General features: G+C 33.5%; 1 protein-coding gene across 12 annotated transcripts in view; it reads left to right on the top strand.

Moving 5' to 3' along the window:
• SH3GLB1 (SH3 domain containing GRB2 like, endophilin B1) overlaps positions 1–23463 on the top strand; it is a 32778-nt gene that overhangs the window by 658 nt on the left and 8657 nt on the right. The window contains exons 1-8 of one of the 12 annotated variants that reach the window (XM_023758254.1): positions 8845–8974; positions 10337–10397; positions 11015–11095; positions 11911–12039; positions 14090–14223; positions 15799–15891; positions 17644–17730; positions 19518–19541. In XM_023758254.1, coding sequence (XP_023614022.1) covers positions 11062–11095; positions 11911–12039; positions 14090–14223; positions 15799–15891; positions 17644–17730; positions 19518–19541 — 501 coding nt within the window. In that variant the 5' untranslated portion in view covers positions 8845–8974; positions 10337–10397; positions 11015–11061. Of the gene's footprint in view, positions 1–468; positions 609–669; positions 819–8832; positions 8975–10336; positions 10398–11014; positions 11096–11910; positions 12040–14089; positions 14224–15798; positions 15892–17643; positions 17731–19517; positions 19542–23463 lie in introns of those variants that run through there. The other 11 variants (XM_014460155.2, XM_023758252.1, XM_023758253.1 and 8 more) reach the window with 11 other exon arrangements.

Genomic DNA, 23463 nt, shown 5'->3' with positions numbered 1-23463 from the left:
GGGCCCGGGGCGGAGCCCCTGGCTAGTTCCACCGGGAGTCGCCTAGAAGCGGGCTTCTGCTGAAGGCACCGCCGCCCTTTCTGTCCCCTCCTCGCACCCTCCCCGCCGAGTCGGAGAAGGAAGTGTCCTTTTCCTGCCCCTCTGCCCGGAGAGCCGCGGGCACGGTTCCCCGCAGCGCCTCTCCCTCCCGGGAAGGACGGCCCTGGGCTGAGAAATGGAGGTCGCCAGTTGGCGTCCGGACTTGGCCGAGGCCCCGGGAAGGCTGGATGGAGCCCGGGGGTTCCCGCACAGCCTCGGGCCCGGGGCGTGGCGGGGGGGAGGCTCCCATGGGGCCTGCAGCCACTTTAGGGGGGAAAGGCGACCCGCGCCGGGTCCTCCGCAGTCAGGGGAGGGTCGGTCCTCGGGAACTTGGGCGGCTTTCCGCCGGCGTCACCCACACGATGGCCACTCGGTTCCGTCTGCGAACAGATGTAGATTGTACCACAACACGGGTTGTCAGCAGTCTGGTGTTTAAGCTGATGCCATCGTCACAGTAACAACAGCGTGCTCTTTTGGGAAGAGGACACAGAAACAGCTCTCCGGGCTGCATGCCGCATTGATACCGAGAGGTAAAGCGGTTGGTCTGGCTTTGCTGCTTGATCCCAGTTTTACGGGCACAGTCGCTCTTACGTTGCACCGTGCTTGGCAAAAGAATGGTAGAACTAGAGGTGATAGCTGCCTTATATTGTGAAAGAAAAAACAACAACAACAACAACGATGTCAAACATTTCATTTGACATTTGACAGATTGTCTCCAGTCCTTTCTGTAACTTTGCCAGGTAGGTGTGATTAACCCCCTTTATATATGCGGAAGCGGCCTCAGAGAGGTGACTTGCTTAACTTGCAGGGCTAGTAAATAGCAAGTGCTGTCTGACTGCTGCTTACTGCAAGCTGCCTCTCTCTTCTTGGATGCGCATTGCAGGTTTAGGACACATAGAGTGTTACCACCCAGAAAGGGCTCACACATCAGCTAGTACACGCTGAGCATTTCAATAACGCTTAGGCAAGTCACACTTAAGAGACGGGAAATTCCTTCTAGGTCTTGATTCCCAAGCTACAGACTCTGCATGGTCGGTCAGGTGCAAGCTGCCTTAGCCCTCTTTCTCGCCTTCCTCCACTAAAATATAAGGTATATTGAAAAGACACTGAACCTTATAGTTAAAGTAATTTTTTTTTTATTTAAACTAGCCTAGTACTCATAGTTCAAAGACTAGGTGCAAGAAGAATGTAGTGAGTGAAGGTCTGAATTGAATTTTGATTCATAAGACTTCATGTTGACGGCAAAAGAGGCCGAGACTTTGGTATTGTTTCAGTGCTGATTCCCTATGAAGATGCTGGATGCAGCTATGACACCATATAATGCCACTCTTTTAAATACAGTTAGATATATTTCAGGTACACAATCCACACTGCTTAAATATAGGATACATAAATTGTCAATAGACTAGATTTTAAAAATCTGTCAAAGCCTTCAAAAGATGTATTATTTTCCAAATGAATTTTAAATTACTGGTTGTTTCAAATTCTTTAGGAAAGAATTTTCAAATTCTGTTCTACTCTGTTAGCTATCAAATAATTTTCAGTATTTAATACTTAACTGCATACTCCATGACTGCCTCTCGCTACTATTTTGAACACTGGTGATACAGTAATGAATAAAATGAAGAAAATATCTGCCCTCCTGGAGCTTACAATCTAGCAGAAGTGGACAAACTAGTAAATAAATACATCAGGTGGTGATGGAGAAATAGGCCGGTGGGGATAGGTTAATGGTAGAAGTGATGGTTGTTGCCCTGTTGTGTAGACATGGTGGTTAAAGCAAGCCTTTCTAATAGGATCAAATTCAAAGAGGCCTCAAGAAGTGACAGTTCACAGTTTTTTGAATGAAAAACATTTCAGTCATAGGGAACAAGTATAAAGACTGAAGTTTCAGGGGGTACTAGGGAGACCAGTTAGGGAGCTGTGGACATAGGGCAGGCAAAAAGTAAAAGGTGATGTGACATAAGAGTGATAGCAGGGAAGTTCACAATCCATCCAGTATTGCTTGTTAGATTGGCTTTGTGCTATGAGAGAAAAATGAGTCAAGGATGACTCATTAACACTTGAACCATTTACTAAGAAAGGAAATATTTCAGGAGGAGCAGGCTCCTTATGTTGAGTCTGTATCTTTTAGAGGTATATTCTGAAATTTGTATAAATTGTACCATGTCTGAGAATTACTTTAAAATATTTCAGAAGAAAAAATGGGAACAGTTAAAACAACATTGGCAGAATGTTGATAGTTTGAAGCTGGGTTGTGGGTTCATGAGGTTTCATTATACTATTATGCTTTTGTATATGTTTGACATTTCTATAATACTTTTTAAAAATAAAATATATAAGGGAAAAAAGATGGTTCCAAAATGTAACATGTGAAATTTGGGATGCTGTCTGGTAATTTTCAACAAAACACTGCTTATCAGTATTTAGTCAGTAACTGAGTTCCTACTTTAAATTGAATTGACATCAGTATAGTGCCAAAGTGCCAAGTTTCATGCTAAGAATAGAGTAAGAGTTATGTATGCCAGTTACTCGTTATAAGTAATAAGAACAATAGGAATGGAATTCAAGTTCACATTTATACCTTAAGGAATAGGCCATTCTCTGGTTAGCAACTGCCATACATATTTTCATTTTACTTAAAAAAAATTTTTAATTAAAAATAGAATTGGCCCCTATTTTTTTAAAAGTAAAATCAAACTATTAAAGCATATAAATGGGTCTCATCACTCCATTCTCACCCTTCTAAAATGTATGTGCCTTAGTACTATAAAAAAAGTATGTTAAGGTAAAATATACACTGAGCGGCTAGATTATTATGATCACCCCATCAGTACTTCATTGACACTTTGAAAAATGCTGAATATTGAAAACTTCCTAAGCAAATACTCTCAAGGTTTTATTATTTGCATAATTAATTCACTTCATTGTACTGATGGGGTGGTTATAATAATCTGGCCAGTCATAATAATCTGGCCACTCGGTGTATAAATGAATAGGAATATCCATTCCTTAATAGTCCATTTGGGTGGTTTTGTTGTTCTTACCTCCCTCAAAACAATAGAATACAAGAGCATCAAGTTATTTATCTTCCATCAATTGTTACTTTATTAGTGTCTTAAAAACCATTTATTAATTCATGGAATCTGTCTCTTCAGTCCAAACTCCTTTGTTGAGCATTAAATACTCCCTCCCAGCTTTATATTTCCTCTTACTCATATATAAACATTATTCCTATCAAATTATTTTCTAATTTCAAAAATATCTTGTACTTTTCTAATTCTAGACTTTTGCTCTTAAGTAAAACTCATCTTGAATGCTCTCTGTTGCCTCTTTGTAATCTTTCTTGCTCTCAAGATACAACTTCAAGTCCATCTCAGACCACAGGTGCTTAGTATGAAATCCTGTGTCATTTATCAATTCTGTATGTGGCAATTTTCTCCTAATGCACTGTTATGTAAGGCCCCTTGGAGCTCTAAAATTCTGTTATTCTGTGGCTTCCACATCTTTAATAAGATTGTATGTCTTAAAGAATTCTTTCTTTCTTATTCCCTTCTCACAACATCCAACATGGTTTTTAATTTTTTATATCATTTTCTCCAAGCAAGGCAGTAACCATAAATAAAGTTTACTCTTTGAATCATTTAGCACGTTAAATAATTTTGTTATTTTCATTAGTATTTTTCTAATATTATATCTGCTGACCTTGAAGTTGATTAATTCTAAAATATTAAACTTCAACTCACCTTATATTTATTGAGTACCTCTTAGGATGTTTGGCATTGAAGAATTCAAAGCTGAATAAGACCTAGTTGCTGCCCTCAAAGGACTTCATAGCCTAGTCCTAATTTGTCATAATTAAATATTTTACTCTTTTTAGTAAATATCTATTTTATGAATTACTGTTCTCTTACTTGGTTTAATAATTATTTCAAGTGTGCATATTTTAAATCCAGAATTGATATTGAAGCAAAACTGTGCTCACCTTCTTTAAAAGGAGAGTGTATACTTTCTAAAAAATTTTCTCAAACTAAATTACATAGGAAGGGGGTTTATATTAATTTCCTTTGAACTGACTACTGAAGTTACATTATGAATTTCATGACTGCCAGATATTCTCCCACTTAATTTACCAAGCATTAATGGTGGGTCTAAGCTGGTGATATAAAGATGAGTATGATGCAGCCCTCAACTAGCTCCTATCAGGTGTTATTTGGATGGAATTCCATCTTGGCCAAATACTTTCAAGCCCTTCTGAAATTCCATTTCCTTCATAGAATTTAAACTGCAAATAACTTCACCATGTCTCTCAAATTCTAATATATAATACATGTGACATTCAAAGTCCATACATTTACTCATTATATAAAAACTGAGTATTTAGTGCCACCCAAAACTGTGTTCACATCCTTTGGTACTATTGGCATTAACAGACTACTAAATAGAAGATGGTTTCTTAACCTTATGTTAAAATAATTATGTATGAGTTTAGAACAGTGGTTCTCAGTCTTAGCTGCATTTAAAATTAACTGAGGGATCTTTACAAGCCACACCCTAGTCCATGTTCAATTAGAATCTTTGGGGTTTGATTCAGCATCAGTGCTTTTGAAAATTCTCCCAAGTAATTCCAAAGAGCAGCCAAAATTGAGTACCAGTTGAGAAGAATCTCCTTTATAGTTTACTAATACATTATATTCAGAATGTTATACATTCCCCCCCTCAAGAACTTTGTTACTTTTAAAATATTACTTTACCCAGAGAATTGATGGTTAGACTTTATATGAAATAGATGTCTTGGATCACACAGCCTTTTTACTTGTGGTTCTTTTTTCTTTCTAATAAAGCAGAGTAGGGAATGCAGGTTCTTTATGTCATACTGTAGGCTACATTCCTGTCCTGTAGTGAAGGGAGGATTACAGGGCCTGGCAAAATATGACTGACTCAAAGACAATCCTTTACAGTAAATACTTGCTGTCAAAAAAATTAATACTTTAAATTAATACTTTCTATTACCATTATCCAAACATATTCTGTGGTTCCTTGTCCCTGTGTCTTTGTTCACAGCACTCCTATCCTACAGTCTCCCTCTGCTCCCTACATGATAGTCAATAATCAAATTAAAGGTAACCTTAATCCTACATAGAACAAACAAAACGAGAGTGGAGACATAACCATATTGCTAATGTTACATATTTAAGTTGAAATTATAAATTTAAATTATTATTACTTAAATGTGCAATTATAGAAGGCTTGATCATTCCCATGATTTTATCATGGGGGCGTAAGGATTTTTCCCATTGTTAATCAGAAGGTATGACATATTAAAATAACAAAATAGTACAATATTTAATAGATACATTTTTGTCTAAAACATTTTTAAGAATGCATCTACTGCAGAAAATGAGTTATATCAAATAAATTAAAGAGGTTTAGATTATTAATGAAAATATGTATGTAGAATATAGTATATATTTTCTTCTCTATGTGAGATGTATAATCAACATATGACATGGTTCTTGCCCTCAAGGCTTTCATGATCTTAACAGTATTGCCTAAAGGTAAACATAAAATTTTAACGTACCTTTTTCATAAGGACAAAAAAAAACTATTTAAAAAAAAAGATTCCTTTCCTAATTACCTAAAAATTTGAATTTTACCCTTAAGAATTTTAGTTTTCAATATCTTTCAACCCAAAATTATTAACTTTGTAGAATTTTAATAATAGTTGTAATTAGAAACTACAGTTGATTTTATTTCTCAATAAAATCCTTTACTAGACCCTTTTTATACTTCTGTATTTTTAACAGTGTCAGGGTTTTGATATATGTTAGAAAATGCCATTTACTAAGCTGTACATTTTATATCAAACTGTCCAAAAATCATTATATAGGTAAGTATCATAATTTCAGTAATGAAGAAGTTGAGGATCAGACTATTTAATAGTTTGCCCAAGGTTTCATATTCATACAAATACATGATTTGTTGCAAATACTCATCTTTGCTCTAGTACACTTTCACACTTAAAAAAAAAGTATATTTAATTAGAGATACCTGTAAGGTAGTGTTATGAGAATCACAAAGAAAATATTAAATAATTAAGCAAACAAGCCTTTTGACCTGAAGATTGAAATGTTTGTTTTTCAAATAATTAACTTTATAAGTGCTGGTTTTCTGAAATATTGGGGAAAACTTGCCCTGAAACCTAACCTGTATCAGGTAAACTAAATGACTTTCTTAAATCACTATTTATAAACATTTTTTAGTAATGTCTAGCCCATTTGTTTAATTTCATTGTGTTTGTAAAAAACATCAACATGGCCCTAGCTGGTTTGGTTCCGTGGATAGAGCATTAGCCTGCGGACAGAAGGGTCCCGAATTAGGTTCTGGTCAAGGGCACATACCTTGCTTGGTGGCAGGCTCCTCCCCGCCCCGGCGTGTGTGAGGGAACCAATAGATGTGTTTCTCTCACATCAATATTTCTCTCGTGTCTTTTCCTCTCTCTTCCACTCTCTCTAAAAATCAATAGGAAAATATCCTTGGATGCATATTAAAAAAAAAACTCAATAAAGTTCACCATGATTTTATGTACTGAAAAAAATAGGCCTGCAGGTTTATAATGTTTGGGTAATATTTTTCATTTAGCTCTTATAATAGTTCTTAGCAGAGTGCTTTGCACAAAGACTGACTTAATAAATACTGGTTCTTAATTATGGATCTGTTGATTGTTGTATTAATCTAGTCTTGGTTTTTAAGTATAAATTAAGGCTTCTACCAAAAAATAATAATAATATTTAGAGCCACTAATGATCCTCCAGAAATGCAACTGGAAGATAAATCATCAGAGGACTCTATACTCTTCCCTTGTGTCTTTACATAGCTCATTTTTTATCATCCCATCTCAGTTGTTACCAGTTCAGAGAGGCTATTTTTCTTACCATTCACATCTGGCAATCCTCAAACTCCTGCTCCCTCTTCCAGGCCCAGCTTGCATATCCCTCTGCCTTTTAAACCTGATTCTCCTGCCCTCCCTCTCCCTGCAGAATGAATTCTTCAGTTCTCTACACTTGAATTCATTAATCCAAGCAGTTAATCATTTAGTAACTCACTCAAGAAATAATAGGACCACCTATGTTGGTCCTCTGTCCACCTTTTTATCTTTGTATCCTTATCAAAGTATTTAATTACTTGTTTATTGTCTCGATGATCTACTGGTAGATTATCCTTTGTAGATAATGTTAACCTGTGTGTATTAACATGTAAAATTCTAATCTATATCTCTACAGTAGGTCTGTTGCTTAGAATCTTAGGGATCTGAAAGAAGACTAGAGTTCTCTATTAAGTTCGAGATTGCATAGTTACCCAGCTGACCTTGGGAGAAGGGTTTTGATTTTTGCCTAATGCCTCTCCTATCCTCAGTTACAATACACTCAAGTTTATGGGCTTAGGGCGGCAATACCTTTGGAACTGCTTTTCTCAGTCCCACCCATTGGGTCAGGGCTTGGCTAAGGCCTAAGACTTTACAAAAACTATTAAAGCTGTTATTTCTAGCACCTGAATAAGACCTTGGTGGGGGTTATAAAGTCTAAACATTCTAGAGGACCTTTCAGCTAAAAGTGCTAAGTTATAATCAACTGAAAGTATTAGACCAAAAACAAAGATGCTGGAAGAAACATAATAAAACTCAGACAAGTGGAGCAGAAGATATTTTAAGAAATGAGAGGGGGGAGAAAAAGCAAGGTGAACATTATATTTTGTAACCCAGAAATGAGTCATGATTAATGAGCATAGAATTAGTGCTAGTAGTATGCCTGTGTTATGATGGGAAAAGCCACATATTCTAGAAAAAAAAAATATGCATGATAAGCAGGCTGAGTCATCACTTCTAGTATTTAATGAAAAATATCCAGAAGTCTTCATAAAATCTAAAAGGAAAGAAATCTTTTTGCTTCTTTGTTACTGTGTGCAGTGCTGCTTTTCCTGAAAAACCAACACAAGATAATGTACATTGAGTATATTTAACTACATTTTATGATCTTTAAAAGATGCCTCCATAGTATGGATAGGATATATTCCAAAAATTAGTCTATACATTGATTGCTGGAACATATCCTGAAGAAACAACTTGAATGATAGTTTTTCAGAACATCTCATAAAACCCTATCTAACTAGGTGTGATTAAAGTGCCAATAATATAATGCCACATTAAACATAAACAGCCCTTTTTAAATTCAATAACAATGACCAGACACTGAACAATGTGATTTACATTCATACTCTTAATTAACTTTCAAAGTACTGTAAGATATATATTGACTCTTCTTTATGATAGAGGATACCTAAGGAAAAAATATTCAAAAGCTTGCTCAGATCACACAACATTGCAGTCAGGGTATGAATTCATATCCAGCTGACTCAAAGCTCTTACTCCTTACCACTATGCTACCTTTATAAGTCAGAAATATTTATATACCAGACAGTGTGTTCAGTTTTCTGTAGAATTCACATCATACATTTTAGCAGAACTGAGGATATGTGTTAACTATAAGATAGGATCATAATAAATGCTACAAAAGAGGTATAGATAAGGGTAAAATTATTGTAGGAGCAAAAACAGTAACATTTACATGCAGTGGTTTACAAATAGTTGTATGTTTGGGATTGTTTGGATTTGAGTTTTGTTTTTAATTATTAATATAGGTTGCTAAAATGTATTTGCAATATATTTAATATTGTTTTTAAAATAATCACTAACAGTTCACAGAAGAAAAGCTTGGCCAGGCAGAGAAGACAGAATTGGATGCTCACTTAGAGAACCTTCTTAGCAAAGCTGAATGTACCAAAATATGGACAGAAAAAATAATGAAACAAACTGAAGTGTTATTGCAACCAAATCCAAGTAAGAAACTTTTTACCTTTTGCCTACCTTATTGACTATTCCTATTAAAAAGTTCTGTTAGTAGGATTTTTAATATTAAAAAAAGTTTTAATTTCTATTGGAAAACAGAATTTTTTGTTTATAGCTTTGAGATTATGGTTATTTTTTGTGTGCCTTGGTTAAGAAGAGGGTGATAAACATTTCTTTGTGTATCACCTAACAAACTGACAACATTTTTAAGGCTTTTGTAAAATCCTCTTGAAAATTCAATTTCAGGCAGTGACTTTGAATTTTAAGAGATATAAAGGTCTATGAAAATAAATTACTCTTCCTGCTTCATCCAAGGAAGAATTATTCCTAAATAATTAAGGGGAAAGTTAATTCGTTACCACTTGTTTATGTTAAGTTTTATGTTTTTACAGAAATTACTCCATTTGATTTTCTGACAACCCTAAGCAGATCACTAAATAACCAAATAACCTTGCAAATAAGATGCACCATAATTGTTTATTAATTGAAACTCACAAGTTAGCATTTTTGTCTAATTTAGTATAGCTAATTAGAAGGGGAACTTGAACTAGAACCAAGCACATTGATAGTCTTCACTGGGAGCTTATATATCAAAATTGAAGGACAAAGGCAACAATGCATGCTTTCCTTCCTCTTTTCCCCCAATGTTATTGTGACCATGTTGTGAGTGCCATAAACTTATTTTTAAGTACTTAAAATTCCAACTTTGTTGCTATTGCATAAAAACTCAAGCACTGTACAAACTATTAGTAATTCTGTGCAGTTTTATTTAAATTGCAGTGACTTTTTAAACTAAGCCTTTTACACTTTGAGGCCTAGTCTTTGGATACTATGTGGTATTTGTTATTCACTTAAGGCTACTTAAATTATATACCATGGCACCTAAAAAAAAAAGTAGAAGGTTTCCCTCTTATTCCTTGCTCTATCCAGAGTTCCTCGCACACATAGTCTGTTCTAAAAGATGTTTTCCAGAATGGCAAATAAAGTTATGCATGACTGGTAAACAGGAATGGTGTTCTTATAAAGAAGTTATAATGGCTCATCAATATTATTTTATATTAGTGTTTTAATTCAAAAGTAGTAACAGAATTCTTTTTATTTTTTTGTTTGTGCTCTGGTTATAGAGTTACTTAGGTTTTGTGTGGTTAAACCCAGCTCTTTTTCTGTAAGCCCTGTTATTTTTAGTGTATGATTTTTTAGAACCTAGGGTTTTTCAGAAATATATATTGAATTATAGCAGAGTTGCATAAATGTTTTTTAAGACTTAGTGAAATGAAACATTTATTTAAAATATACCAAATGTTTTATTAACTGAATGAAATCAACATGGGATTTATACTTTTGACCAAATAGGTAGAAAGCAGCAAAGCTAAGAAGTACTGTGGTGGTCAGAAAATGAGATTCTGAAACTTAGGTAACATCATCTAAATGATTCATTTTAAACTGACTCATTTTGGTTTTAACTAATTTAATGGCTTTTAAATTCCTGCTTAAAAACTCTTCAGATATGTTTTTATAATGAACACTTTTGCCAACTCCTGAAGTGTTTCTGTATTGGTTTAGCTTATTTTTGAAATTTCAGTGCACTGTGTAAAACTTAAACTTGTGGAGGAATTATGTGAGATAATTAAAAGGAACATATTTAACTTCTTTTTGGATTATAATTTTAATTTATATTTAATAATTGTTTCTGGAAATTTGGACTTTTTCTCATTTGTCTCTGAAATACCTAACTATTAGGCAGCAATGTGAATGTGAGTTTCTTGACTGTTACACTAAAATGTTTATTCATATTTTTCCTTTCCATTTATACTAATGTTCTATAATTGCTTTTAACCTTTTGTCTTGTAATTTAATCTTATTTGTAATGGTGAAATCTTGAGTGACTACATGCTCAGAGGTATCTATGTATCTATATACTTTAAATATAATTAAATACAATTAAGCCAAGGCATCATATTGCTGATTTCTGTCTGAAGACTATTCCAAGCCTGGATTACTCTATTCTTAAACCCCTATGCCTATATTTAGACTCTAGGAGGGAGAGACAGCTTTGAGCAAGCAAAAGCCCAAAAAAGATGTCAGAAGTATATGACTCTTTGGTTCTTAAAGGTACCTTATATCCATATTTTCATAGTTGAAAAATCCTGCTTTTGAAATTGAAAACATATATTCAGAGATAAAAGTTAGACATATGAATGGGGCAAATGCAATTTTACTAGATATAAAGTGAATACCAGCCCTTTTTTGGAACTTAAAATCCCATAAAATACTCATATAATGGTTTTACTTTACTTTAAAATATTTTGTTCCAAAATATTTTTCATATTTCTAAAATAGTAAGTTTCTTAGAGCTATATAATACTCAATATATAAATTAAAAAATTATCCTATATAATAAAAGGGTAATATGCAAATCAACCGAACAACGGAATAACCAGTGGCTGTGATGTGCACTGACCACCAGGGGGCAGATACTCAATGCAGAAGCTGCCCCGTGGTGGTCAGTGCTCTACCACAGGGGGAGCGCCACTCAGCCACAAGCTGGGTTGATGCCTGGCAAGCACAGTGGTGGTGGCGGGAACCTCTCCCGCCTCCGCAGCAGCACTAAGGATGTCCCACTGCAGCTTAGGCCCGCTCTCCAATGTCCCACTGCAGCTTAGGCCCGCTCCCCACGGGGAGCGGGCCTAAGCCGTGAGTCAGACATCCCCTGAGGGCTCCCGGACTGCAAAAGGGTGAGGGACCCCCCCTACCCCTAGAGTACATGAACATTGTATGCTGGGCCTCCAGTATATTAATATAAGTACTTGAAAGCATGCTAATTTCATATTAATTTTCCAGGGTGATAAATGTCTGGTAGCGGAACAAAAGAGTCTTTTAAATAGTTTTGCTATTTTGAAATTGGTAATTTTAAACTGTTCTTGTAGATGCCAGGATAGAAGAATTCGTTTATGAGAAACTGGATAGAAAAGCTCCAAGTCGTGTAAACAACCCAGAACTTTTGGGACAATATATGATTGATGCAGGGACTGAGTTTGGCCCTGGAACAGCTTATGGTAAGTGAGAGGCAAAAGGTCTATTAACAAATATCTTGTAGATTTTTACTACTTAGAGACATCATTAACATTTACCTAATATCAGTGGACTCACTTTTAACTTCAAAATTTTTATGTTAAAATTTTCAATGAAGTGAGAATTATCAGTAACAAATAAGTATGTTCATTTCAATTTAATTTAATTTATTTAAGCATATGTTGTTCTGAGATTTCATATGATCTTTTTAGGTTTAAAATGTTAAATGTATTCTTCACTTATACTCTTGCAATATCTCTGTTGTGGTACTTAAGATACATTGTAGTTTCTGTTTACATATGTCTCTTTTTTTCAAGCTTCTTGAGGGCTTATTTTATAAGTGGGAATCACTGTTGCTTTCATTACACATAATGTCATTAATATAAAAATGTTAACAATGGTTATCTCTGGATGTTTGGATTACATTTCATTTCTATTTTCTTCATATAGTTTCATTTTTTTATGATCATGTTTTACAGTTTCTCCAGCTTTGTTAGTTGTTATACTGACTCTTTTAATGTATAACTCTGGAGTTCAAAGTTATATACTATTATCCTTCAAATCTAATTTTCTCAGAATATACAGCAATTTTGGATTTCTATAGCTTTTTTCCTATTGTTCGTCTTTTTAAGACTTCTGCAAGAAATTGGTTCTAAAAATGGATATGAAATGATAGGTAAAATAAATGATTTTTTATATATAGTCCTGATTTATGAAATAGTTCATAAATTCTGGAACTTAAACTTTAGTAGGTCTCTTCTTTATGTCAGAGGAAATAACCTAAATACTGTGTAATCAGTGCCATTTAACCCATTTAGATGTACAACTTTAAAATTTTTACATTGTGTTCTTCAAAATATAATTTTTTTCAGAAGTAGGGAGATACTTTAAATCTTTACAGTTTTATTTCTAAAGTTTAACTATTAATTTTAGAAAAACTATATACATTAAGCAGATTTTTTTATTATCTGCTTATGCCAGGCACAGTTTTATGGAGTCATAAAAGTTTAAGGAGACCCAGGTCTTTCCTTCACCAAAATGAAGGCCTGGTGGAACATGATCATTTGAAAGGCTTCTAAATTTTTTTCTTTTATAATTTACTTAATCTGTTTTTATCTCTAGTAATTCCATTGAATATACCCTGATTATTGGAATTGGGCTTTGAGAATATATATTATTAATTGATAATAGCTAACAATTGAGTATTCCAAGCATTGGAATACTGTATATAAGTATTATTTTAATAAATCTCCACTTTATATCCTACTTATAAATTCTATCTCCATTTTAAAAAAAGGAAACTGAGTCTAAGAGAGGTTACATAATTCATCCATGATCGTATACCTAGTAATTCAAATGTAGATCTGTATCCAGAAATTGAGCTCTTAACTGCTATGTTATATTATTACTTCCTTACCAATCAGATCTAATCTCATTCTAACGTGAAGGAATTAAGTTCCACAGAACTAAAGCTTATTAGAGATAGAACTGGGAGTAGAATCTTAATCCTGTGGTTCCCTTTTCTTTCACTATTTTCCACAGTACTTTTCTTTCAAAACATGGATTTTTTCTTTAACTTAAAATACAAATATATGGCATACTGTTATTTGTAGATATTTGAGATAAGTACATAAATATAGAAACAGAAGTCAAATTTTGACTTGATCTACTTAGTAAAATATTTTAAGCACTATACTTTTATAAACAAATCTACACTATTTGAGCTGTGATGGTACATACTTTTCATTGTATCCATCCTCTTTTGTCCCATTGATACAATTAGTACAATTAACTCTGACATGAGTTTATCTTTGTCATTTTTATTTAGATATTTATAATCTTAATAACTTTTAAAATAAAACTGCCTTATTTTAGTTATTTTATTTAAAATAAAAGTTATTTATATTTGATTTTTACTTAAGTAAACAAGTGACAACTATGAAGCAGATCAAATTGCTGATTTATGTTGACATGATTCTGTTTTCCAACATTATCAGACAATGGTTTAAAAAAAACTTTTTTTTTCCTTTTCAGGTAATGCTCTTATTAAGTGTGGAGAAACACAAAAGCGAATTGGAACTGCAGACAGAGAGCTGATTCAAACAGCAGCTTTAAATTTTCTCACTCCTTTAAGAAACTTTATAGAAGGAGATTATAAAACAATTGCTGTGAGTTGAAAGTGCTTTAATTTTTATTAAAATATTTAGATATATATTTACAGTTTTTAGTGAATAATTTGCCATCTTAACTATGTAGATGTCACAGATTAGAAATTTTAAATAACCTAGCTAGGTATGTATTTAACAGAACACAAAGCTAATTAAAATAAAGGACTATTGATGATACGGACTCCATTTTTGTGTCCCTGTTATTGAGATACTCTTACATCATTCTTACTTATTACCAGCATTAAAATCTATAGAGAGAGGTTCCTGTAATGATTATTAAAATATGGCACAAAATATCACCATAGTATAGCCATTAAACTGGGAGCCAGAAACCTAATTATTAGAAGCTATATTTCTGGCTATTAGACTTCCTGTCTTTTTGCATCCCTAGAAGTCTGTTTTCTTTTCACATAGCTGTGTTATTTGCTGATGTGTAAGAAATATCACTTTCCCAAACCCAATCTATTAGTCTATTATTAAGTGATGGAGGATGGAGATTTAGGTGGCTATTTTTTCTAAGATTATTGCAAGACTGCTCTATTTTAAATATTGCAGGTTTCGTGTTATAAAATATTACAGAAAACATATTTACAATGAATTTATCTCTAGGTAAAAGTATTTGGCTGAGACAAAGGAAAAATCAGCAAGTTGAAATACAATTTAAAAGATTAGATTGTCAATGGGATGAAATTTGATATATGAAATCTGTCTGAAAATTAATAAAACAAAAACAGTGACTATTTTATAGAAGCTCGAAGTTCCCATGAGAAATTTGATGTTTATTCATTATCTATTCTGTAAGTTGGAGTAGTAGAGTTGCTCTCCATGCTATGGTACATGTGATCACATAGCGTATCAAGCAGCTTTACGCTAGGCCTATACTTCCTTCATCATAGGCACTTTCTAGATAAACTGTAATGCTGTAAAAGTTTTTCATTCCAGTCTGGCCGGTGTGACTCAGTGGTTAAGCATCGACCCATGTACCAAGAGGTTGTGGTTCGATACCCGGTCAGGGCACGTGCCCGGGTTGCAGGCTTGATCCACAGTGTGGGGTGTGCAGGAGGCAGCCGATCGATGTTTCTCTCCTTCTCTCTGAAATCAGTAAAAATATTTAAATTTTTTTTAAGTTTTTCATCCTGGGCACTACTGACATTTTAGGCTGAATAATTCTTTGTTGTGGGAGCTATACTGCATTGTGGAGATGTTTAGCAGCATTCTTCGCTTCTACCATTAGATGCTAGTAATATTCCTCCCCCAGTTGTGATAACCAAGAAGATATTGCCAAATGTTTCCTGGGGAGCAAAATCCCAAAGTATTAAAAATAATATTTCTGTTTTCACTGTCACCTACCATCTTACCCAGATATCCAGAATGTCTCTATTGTTTTAAAATTGAGAACAGTAGGAAAAAGGAGTCAAATACTGTATAGCCAGTTTTGTAATTATAGATCTCAGTTTATTAGATGATTCTTATATTTTATGGAAAATAATACTTTAAATACTAATGTAAAATAATACTTTAAAAGTATGCTCTTACTGGATTTTAATATTATTAGCCTTTATATTTTTCTTATAGAAAGAAAGAAAGCTACTACAAAATAAGAGACTGGATTTGGATGCTGCAAAAACCAGACTAAAAAAGGCAAAAGCTGCAGAAACTAGAGCTTCAGTAAGTAGTGTTCTTTAATTTAAAAAACATTTTAGGTTAATAATTTTCAGACTTGTAAAATATTTTACTCATATACAGTGCAAGCTACAATTTGTCAATAAGACTAGAATATGACTTTAGAGTGTTGTTTTTGTTATCAGAACTTAATACATCCAAATCAGTGCAAAGGAGTTATATCAGCAGGCAATATTCTTATTTCAGTGATACCCCTGTTGCTAAAAAACAAAAATTATGAGAATTATGAGCTCCTCAAGCTGTGTCATGTTGTTTAAATATCCTCAGTCACCAGTGATTGCAAATAGATTTTTTGGAGATAGCTTTATTATATTTGAAATAGAAAAACAAACAGTAATTCAGATGAGAATGAATCACACTAGAGAATGCTTGTGTGTGGCTTAAAAGGTAGATGTAACTCTTTCCACATGTGACTCAAACTGACTAAAGGAGTTGTCACCAAGAATAGCTCCAAAAACATTCAAACAGTGGCAACAGGGACTGACAGGTGACTGCTTTGCAGGGAAGGAAACCTATTTGGATAAATAAGTTCTTGTATACTTTCCATAAAAACAATCTCAGATAAAACTGAGTGGGTATATATTAAATGTAGTAATTCAATGATATGTATATAAAACTTTGTGTAAAGGTTTTATTTATAAGCTTCTTATTTAATCTAACATTTATATTGTTTAAATCTTTATTCCAAAGTTTGAAGAAATGAATCAGATTTGAATTGGAACAACTTTGTGATAGTACAAATATAAACAAGTCTGGATTTATTAGAGGACGCTAATAAGTTAATTCTTAATTTGAGCTAAGAGATATGTTTTGTTAAAAGCCTTATTACATTCCCACTGCCTTCTGTTCACAATTCACTACCACTACCACCATCAAAAATCATTGCCTTAAGGAGCATGTTACCACAGTATTGGTAAAAGTCTCTTGTGCCTGTCATTTTGGGAAAGAAAAGACTGAGACTTGATTTTGAATGAAATTTAAAACTGATAACTTGGTATTGGACAGTGATGTCTTATGAGATTACCCCAGTACCTTGTATGTGCAAAATAAATTATTTTCTTCTATACTGTTTCTCTTTTGGAGATTCTGTATTAGTTACTGCAGGAAACATGCTATCTTTGACAGGACAGTAATTCCAAATTCACTGTCAATTTTACCTCAGAATTATCCTGATATCATCTTCAGGAACAGCCTAACTTCCTTAAATAGGCTTTTTGCATTTACTTCCGTTTACTTAGAGAATACAGAAAAATAGAAACCACCAGAAGTTTGGGTTTGCTTTATTCTTTTCTTCTTTGACACATTTCCTAGTTTTAAGTGGCAGCTGAAGAGGTTACTGTAACCTCGAACTTTCTTTGATTTTGCTTATTTATAAATTTCCATGGATTGTTTTATGACTAGTTTATTCCTTTGAATGGGAAAGCTGTGGGTAGGCAAAAGGGCTTTCATAATGAAAATTTTAATAAAAATTATAGATAATGGCAGCAGTTTTTAAAGTGATGCATTTTCCCTAAATGATTTTAATTTTAAATCAGGCATCAACCATATTTTTTGTCTTTGAAAATTTGAATCTTTTGGAAAAATAAAATAGGTACCACCATGAAATTCCATAGAACAAATAGAGGGGTTTTTAAAAGTAATAATACCTGTTTGTGTGTTCTTTATTGTGCAGAAAAAACTTATTTCACTGTGTTCATTGGTATAATGTGTTCTTTGTCTCTTACCTATGTATTTAAGCAACTAAACTCAGCTCACCTTGAAGGAGATAACATTATGGTAAATTTCTCTTACATGCTCAACTTCCTGCATGTAAAATGGCTAAAGGTTTGTTGGCCTACTGTGTTTTCTACATCTTGAATAAAGTGCCTTCTCCTGCTATCATCTGCATTTAATGGTCTAAAATATTCAAAGACATGCATTCATTAGTTTAACAAAATATATGTGGAATAATAGCTTAAATAATATTGGAACTAAAAAGAAAGAATGTGTTCTAATTGCCAAATATATTAGCTATGCCAAATTCAGATTTTACAGTCTGAAGTTACACATAAATTTATTGTGCCTTTTATGCCCTATAAAAGATGTTAATTTAGCTGGCACTTTATATGTTCACTTTTGGCAAAGAAAATTAACAAAACTTACTTAACTTAGAGAAAGGGATAAGGTATACATATTTACTTTGTTTCTCAGTATCTTCTACGTCCCCTTAATTTTCACCCAAACTCAACATAGAATGAATTTCTTTTGCAATTCCAGGCCAAAACAAACCTCAATAGTTTTGGTATTTATGTAGTGGGAAGGCCCATTCCTCCATATGCTAATTCACTTAAGAAAATTGCAGAATAGAGACAATGGTGGACAAGAATTGAAAGTGAGAATTGTTATATATAGTATCCAAAGTATATATTGAGCTTGATTGGAGGAAATTTAGGAGATGCTAGGAATTTTTTAAAAATATATTTGTATTGATTTCAGAGAGGAAGGGAGAGGGAAAGAGAGATAGAAACATCAATGATGAGTGAGAATCATTGATTGGCTGCCTTCTGCACTCGCCCTACTGGGGGCAACCCAGGCATATACCTTGACTGGGAATCGAACTGGTGACCTCTTGGTTCCTTGGTCAACTGCTGAGCCACACCTGGCCGGCTGGGAATTTTTGATTTTTTAACATGATAGAAATATGAAAAATCTGAACACTGCCCAAATCTTAAAAGTGTTAGCTAGTAAAGATTTATGAGTATTTGGTATATTATACTCCTACATAAAGTACTTCCACAGAAGTGACATGGAAATTGTAGTAAAGTTGATAATAAATTGGCAGTTAAGTTAGCTGCTTTTATTCCCAATATTAGCATTGAACTAAAAGGGGCGGGGGGAGCAATCCATGAATCACTGACTAAATGAGGGCTTTCCTGAGATAGCAAGAGAATGCATTTATTTATTTCCATTGTCCTATCTGTAGGAAAATGAAAAGTGTGAGACTATTTCTTTCTGTCATTGGTAAGTTAGCATATAAATTGTAGATTTTCTTTTGTAAAAATATCCTAACCAATTAGCAAGACTGTTTCATTTATTAGGCACTTGTCTTACTACTGATATCATCTACTTATAATAAGATGTATTTAACTCTGGTAATTTTAAATTCATTATACTAGTATCTCTAGTTTATTGTCTCCCCCCCCCCCCCCATCCCAATGACTACATCCGTGTTCAGTGTACATTTACCTTTGCTTTATTTTAATTTCCTAAAGTTGTAGAGTTTAGGCCTAATGAGGAGTTAGAAATCATTTGGTCCAAACTTTTATAAATAAGAAAACTAGAACTAAGAGGGGTTAAATATTCCATTTTAGGAAACTGTTATTCTTATTAATTTATAGAATCAGTATAAGATTCAAAAATCAATAGTATTTATACATATGAAGGCATACTTTCACAGTATATTAAGCTGTACTAATTTAGTTACTACTATATTTCACCTGATAATGTGATCCTGAGAAAAGGAGTATGCCATTTGAACTAAAATATTTACATTTCTCTATACTAAGTTGTAGAAAATGTTAAATTCCAACTTTCATGCTGTATATTTTTCTCTAATTTTTAATGCTGGCTAGATTTGGGCAGAGGAAGTGACAAAAGTAAGTAAATTATTAAACTACAGAATTATGAAACAAATTTAATTGTCATTCACTCAGAGAATATTGGACGATAACCGTGGGGCTAGTCACAGTCTTTGTTACTGTATCTTATAAAATCTGAAAATGATTATGGAACACTCAGGTCCACAGAGCAACAGGACAGTGCTGCAGAGATATTGTTTGCACACACTATTGATACCTGATAGATTAAGTGGTAATCTTTATAGTGCCTTGCCAGAGACAGTTTAAATACTTGGTTTATTCATATGGCAATTATGTAAAATATAGTTAACATCATATTCTCTGTGTTCGTGTCACACAAGTAAATTTTCTAGGTAACTGAAGCTTGTTCTCTCCAGCACCAAAGCTTATTTTTCTGTCACTTTAGTTAAAAACATTTGTTAAAAAAAAGTATTTTGATGCTGCATTAAACAGGATAACATATACAGAATTTTACTTAAAGTTAGGGTCTTTATTATGAATATTCATTATTATACTGTGTAACAATTAGATCTTTTGTTTTTGAAGTGTGTTGTCTTCTTGTCAAACTGTCACTTTTAGAAGTTGTCCATATGTCTGCGACTAGCCTGTTGTTATCATTTCTAATCTTTCTGGGCTGAGAAATCAAATAACTAAGCAAGAATTTAATAAATAAAATCATGACTTTAGTGCAGATTTGTTTTAAATGCTATTGGAAATCTTCAGAAGCGTTTTTCATTTATTTATTTTTTGACAGTAGGATTGCTGACTGTACGGTCTGTTCTGTGCATAGGTTATGGAGCTGTTGATTCTATGACTTGGCAATCCAATGTGAAATTCTTAACTTATATTCTCATCCCCCTTTGTGGAATCTATTCATCAATTTAGCTATAGTTTCACCCTGGCCTCTGATGTCTTTTAGAACTTCTAGCATGAAAAGATGGCAGAGTAATATAGAAGAGAATATAGATTACGCAAGAAAACCAGGGTCTTCTCTTGCACTTTGGTTAGCATGCAAGTATAGTTAAAAAATTTATTTGATTCAATCTCTACAACTTTGGGAAATATTTGATATAATGGGAAACAATTCATGAAACAAATATTTATATTATGTATATATGAGAGGAACTTAAAAAATATATCAAAAATTCTTCTGTAAATCTCACTTTTGTCATAATTTAAAAATGTTTAATTTATGTTTCTGGAATATTTTAAAGATTTAAGCCTATAGGATAAAGTAAGTAACACTGACAAAGTTTGTCACAGAAAATACATGATTTAAATTTCTAGCTGATATCACAGACCAACAAATTCTTGCCCTTTTCCCAAGTTACATCTTAAAAGAACTTTTCTTGCTTTTCTGATCCAAGTTATGCTATCATATACTCTAGATCAGTGGTTCCCAACGTGGAGCACATGCCCCACAGGGAGGCAATTTGATTTTTAAGGAGGGCAATTCGAGAATGAGTTATTAACAGTGAATTTTTTGCATTTCTTATGGTTCTAGGGGCCTCATATATAGTATATAAATATATTTTGTGTTATATTTATGCATTTCAGTTCTCTATTATGTGTTTTGAAACTTTATTTGCTATTTTTTCATATCACTTCATATTACTATATTTTAAATAATTTCTTAGTTATTTCTTCCTCAGTATTTCAGCTGTCCTTTTGTTCTTTTATTTTTCTCTTTCATAGATGCCATATTCTTTGGAAGCTTGTTTAGACCAAGTTAATGGCCTTTTAGGCTTCCTCCACGTGAATAGGACTTCACTTTTTGAATAAGAATTATAGGTCACAGAAGGGGCATTGGGTTTTAGAGATGCTTAGGTGGGGCATGGCCAAAAAAAGGTTGGGGACCACTGCTCTAGATCAGTTAGCCCAGTAACAGTAATCTAAGCAGTAATTCTTTTCTCTAGAACTCTACCTTTTAATTGTAAAATTAAGTCAGGGAATAAGATCTTCTGGAGGACAGAATAAAAACTCTTTAAATTTATTGTCTTTCTTTAAACCCTTTTTACCTGTCTAGTATGGATCATTTTCTTCCTAAGTAAATTGATTATGCTGAACCTAATTTCAGTTAACCTCTGCCTCTCAGATTCAATTATATGTGTAGAAGTAGAAATTATTTGGGACTTCCATCGCTTGCAACTACCCCAGTACACACTGAAACTTGTTTGTTTGTTTTTTAATGAGATTTTTTTTTCTTCCTATCATTTACCTTTTCTAAATATAAAGTCTAGGTTGCTCAAACCTGGAAGTCTGATCCCTTGTCCTTGAGATTATTTTATTTTTTTATTCAGTGTCTTAGCTTTAAAACACTAGTTCCACATCTCCACACCAAATCACCTTGAAGCCTTGAAGCCTTCTTAACATCCTCACTCTTTGGAATCCATTGTCATCATTAACTTTGGTTATGCTTGTGTAAGGCAATCATGGTAGCATCCCCCTTAAAGGAAATAAATTTGAACCCTCTTTTCATATTTTGACTCACTGCCAGGTTATTAAAATGATTTGAAAGAAAAACAAAACAAAACATTATTTCTACTTCAGACTCAAACTTCCGTGTCACTTTTAATCTACTTAGCATACTTGTTTATACCTTGTACAAAAATATTGTCACTTAGTAGGCTTTTCTGCCATTAAAGCCTACTAAGGTTATTAATTCAAGTTGTACATGGAACTAGCCTCATTTATTTATTTTTGGTTTGTTATGGTTATTTCTATTAATCAAACTTTTTGCATTCAAGCAAGCAGAATAGTAAATAGTGCAAATGTAACACTGAAGTGATTGGTTTTCCTTAACATTTTCCTTAAGAAGAACATTGATTCTTCTCCTGGGACTTTTTTCCACTTCTTACTAGCTTCCAGATGAAGGTTACTTCAGCCCTGTATCAAAGCAGCATGTCTTCATGGTGGTTTTAGTCAAGTAAATTTAATTTTAACACGATTTATTGAGTAATGTAAGCTTACTTCTATAAATCCAATCTACTGGTCAGTTCTTAGTTCCCTCTGCCAGGCCTGTTGCCAGTGAAATTAGAATACTTAAGCAACTGATTATCTATTTTGCTGCCACTTCCTTGTTGATTGGTTCAATAGGCTAACTGTTGCCACCAGGGGTGAAAGAGAGGGAGATGGGGTATGAAAGGAAAAAGTTCAGACTTTTTATACTTAAAATAGTTTTACATAGTCCTGGAAATATTGCAATTATTTGGCTGGGGGTGGGAAGCTATTTATTCTGGAGAGGTGGAAAATATCATTATAATGTCATTAAAAATGATGATCCCCAGTGAGAGAGCTATTTTGAGTGACCTACTCACTTACTACCAACCAACTCTTGCTAAAAGTTTGAGAAGATGGTTTTGCCAGTATTTACTGTTTTTATATTATGTTGATTTTTTAGTGAACTGTTTTGTCCCAGCACTAAACCTATATCAATGATTGAAGCTAAGAGTAGTGTACTATTATACACACACCTCTTTCAAACTCCAAGTTCAGGGACTTGAGCTTGGTAGCTTGAAATCAACTGTGTAGGCGTATTTACACCATGAAAATAAATACATTAGTGCTTTTGTATTTCATAGAAAGTCAGTTTACCCCAGCACACCACTGATTAAAGGGCACCCATTACTTGCAGAAAAACCCTAGCATATCTTTTGGGTAATATTTCTGCTTAAAACATTATTTCATGCAAAGTTTGGAAAGAAAACTTAAAGACATTTATGTAGGATAAAGAATCCTTAGAAGAAACCTAAAAACTATGTTCTAGAAACAAGTGTATGTTTGGTAACACCTGAATGGTTAAAATCCTGTGGTTTTGTTCTGAAGTTGTTCATTTAATATTAAAGACTATCTTTAAGTTCAAAGTAAAGTAACTATAATAGTAGTTGAGGATTTTTTGAAATATTTTATACATGTAAACTAGTGATTTTAAGATTTTGTA

This window comes from Myotis lucifugus, unplaced genomic scaffold (genome assembly GCF_000147115.1).
Source record: "Myotis lucifugus unplaced genomic scaffold, Myoluc2.0 scaffold_126, whole genome shotgun sequence".
NCBI lineage: Eukaryota > Metazoa > Chordata > Mammalia > Chiroptera > Vespertilionidae > Myotis > Myotis lucifugus.
Note: the sequence above shows the minus strand (reverse complement) of the source record. Positions and strands in the feature narration are given on the sequence as shown.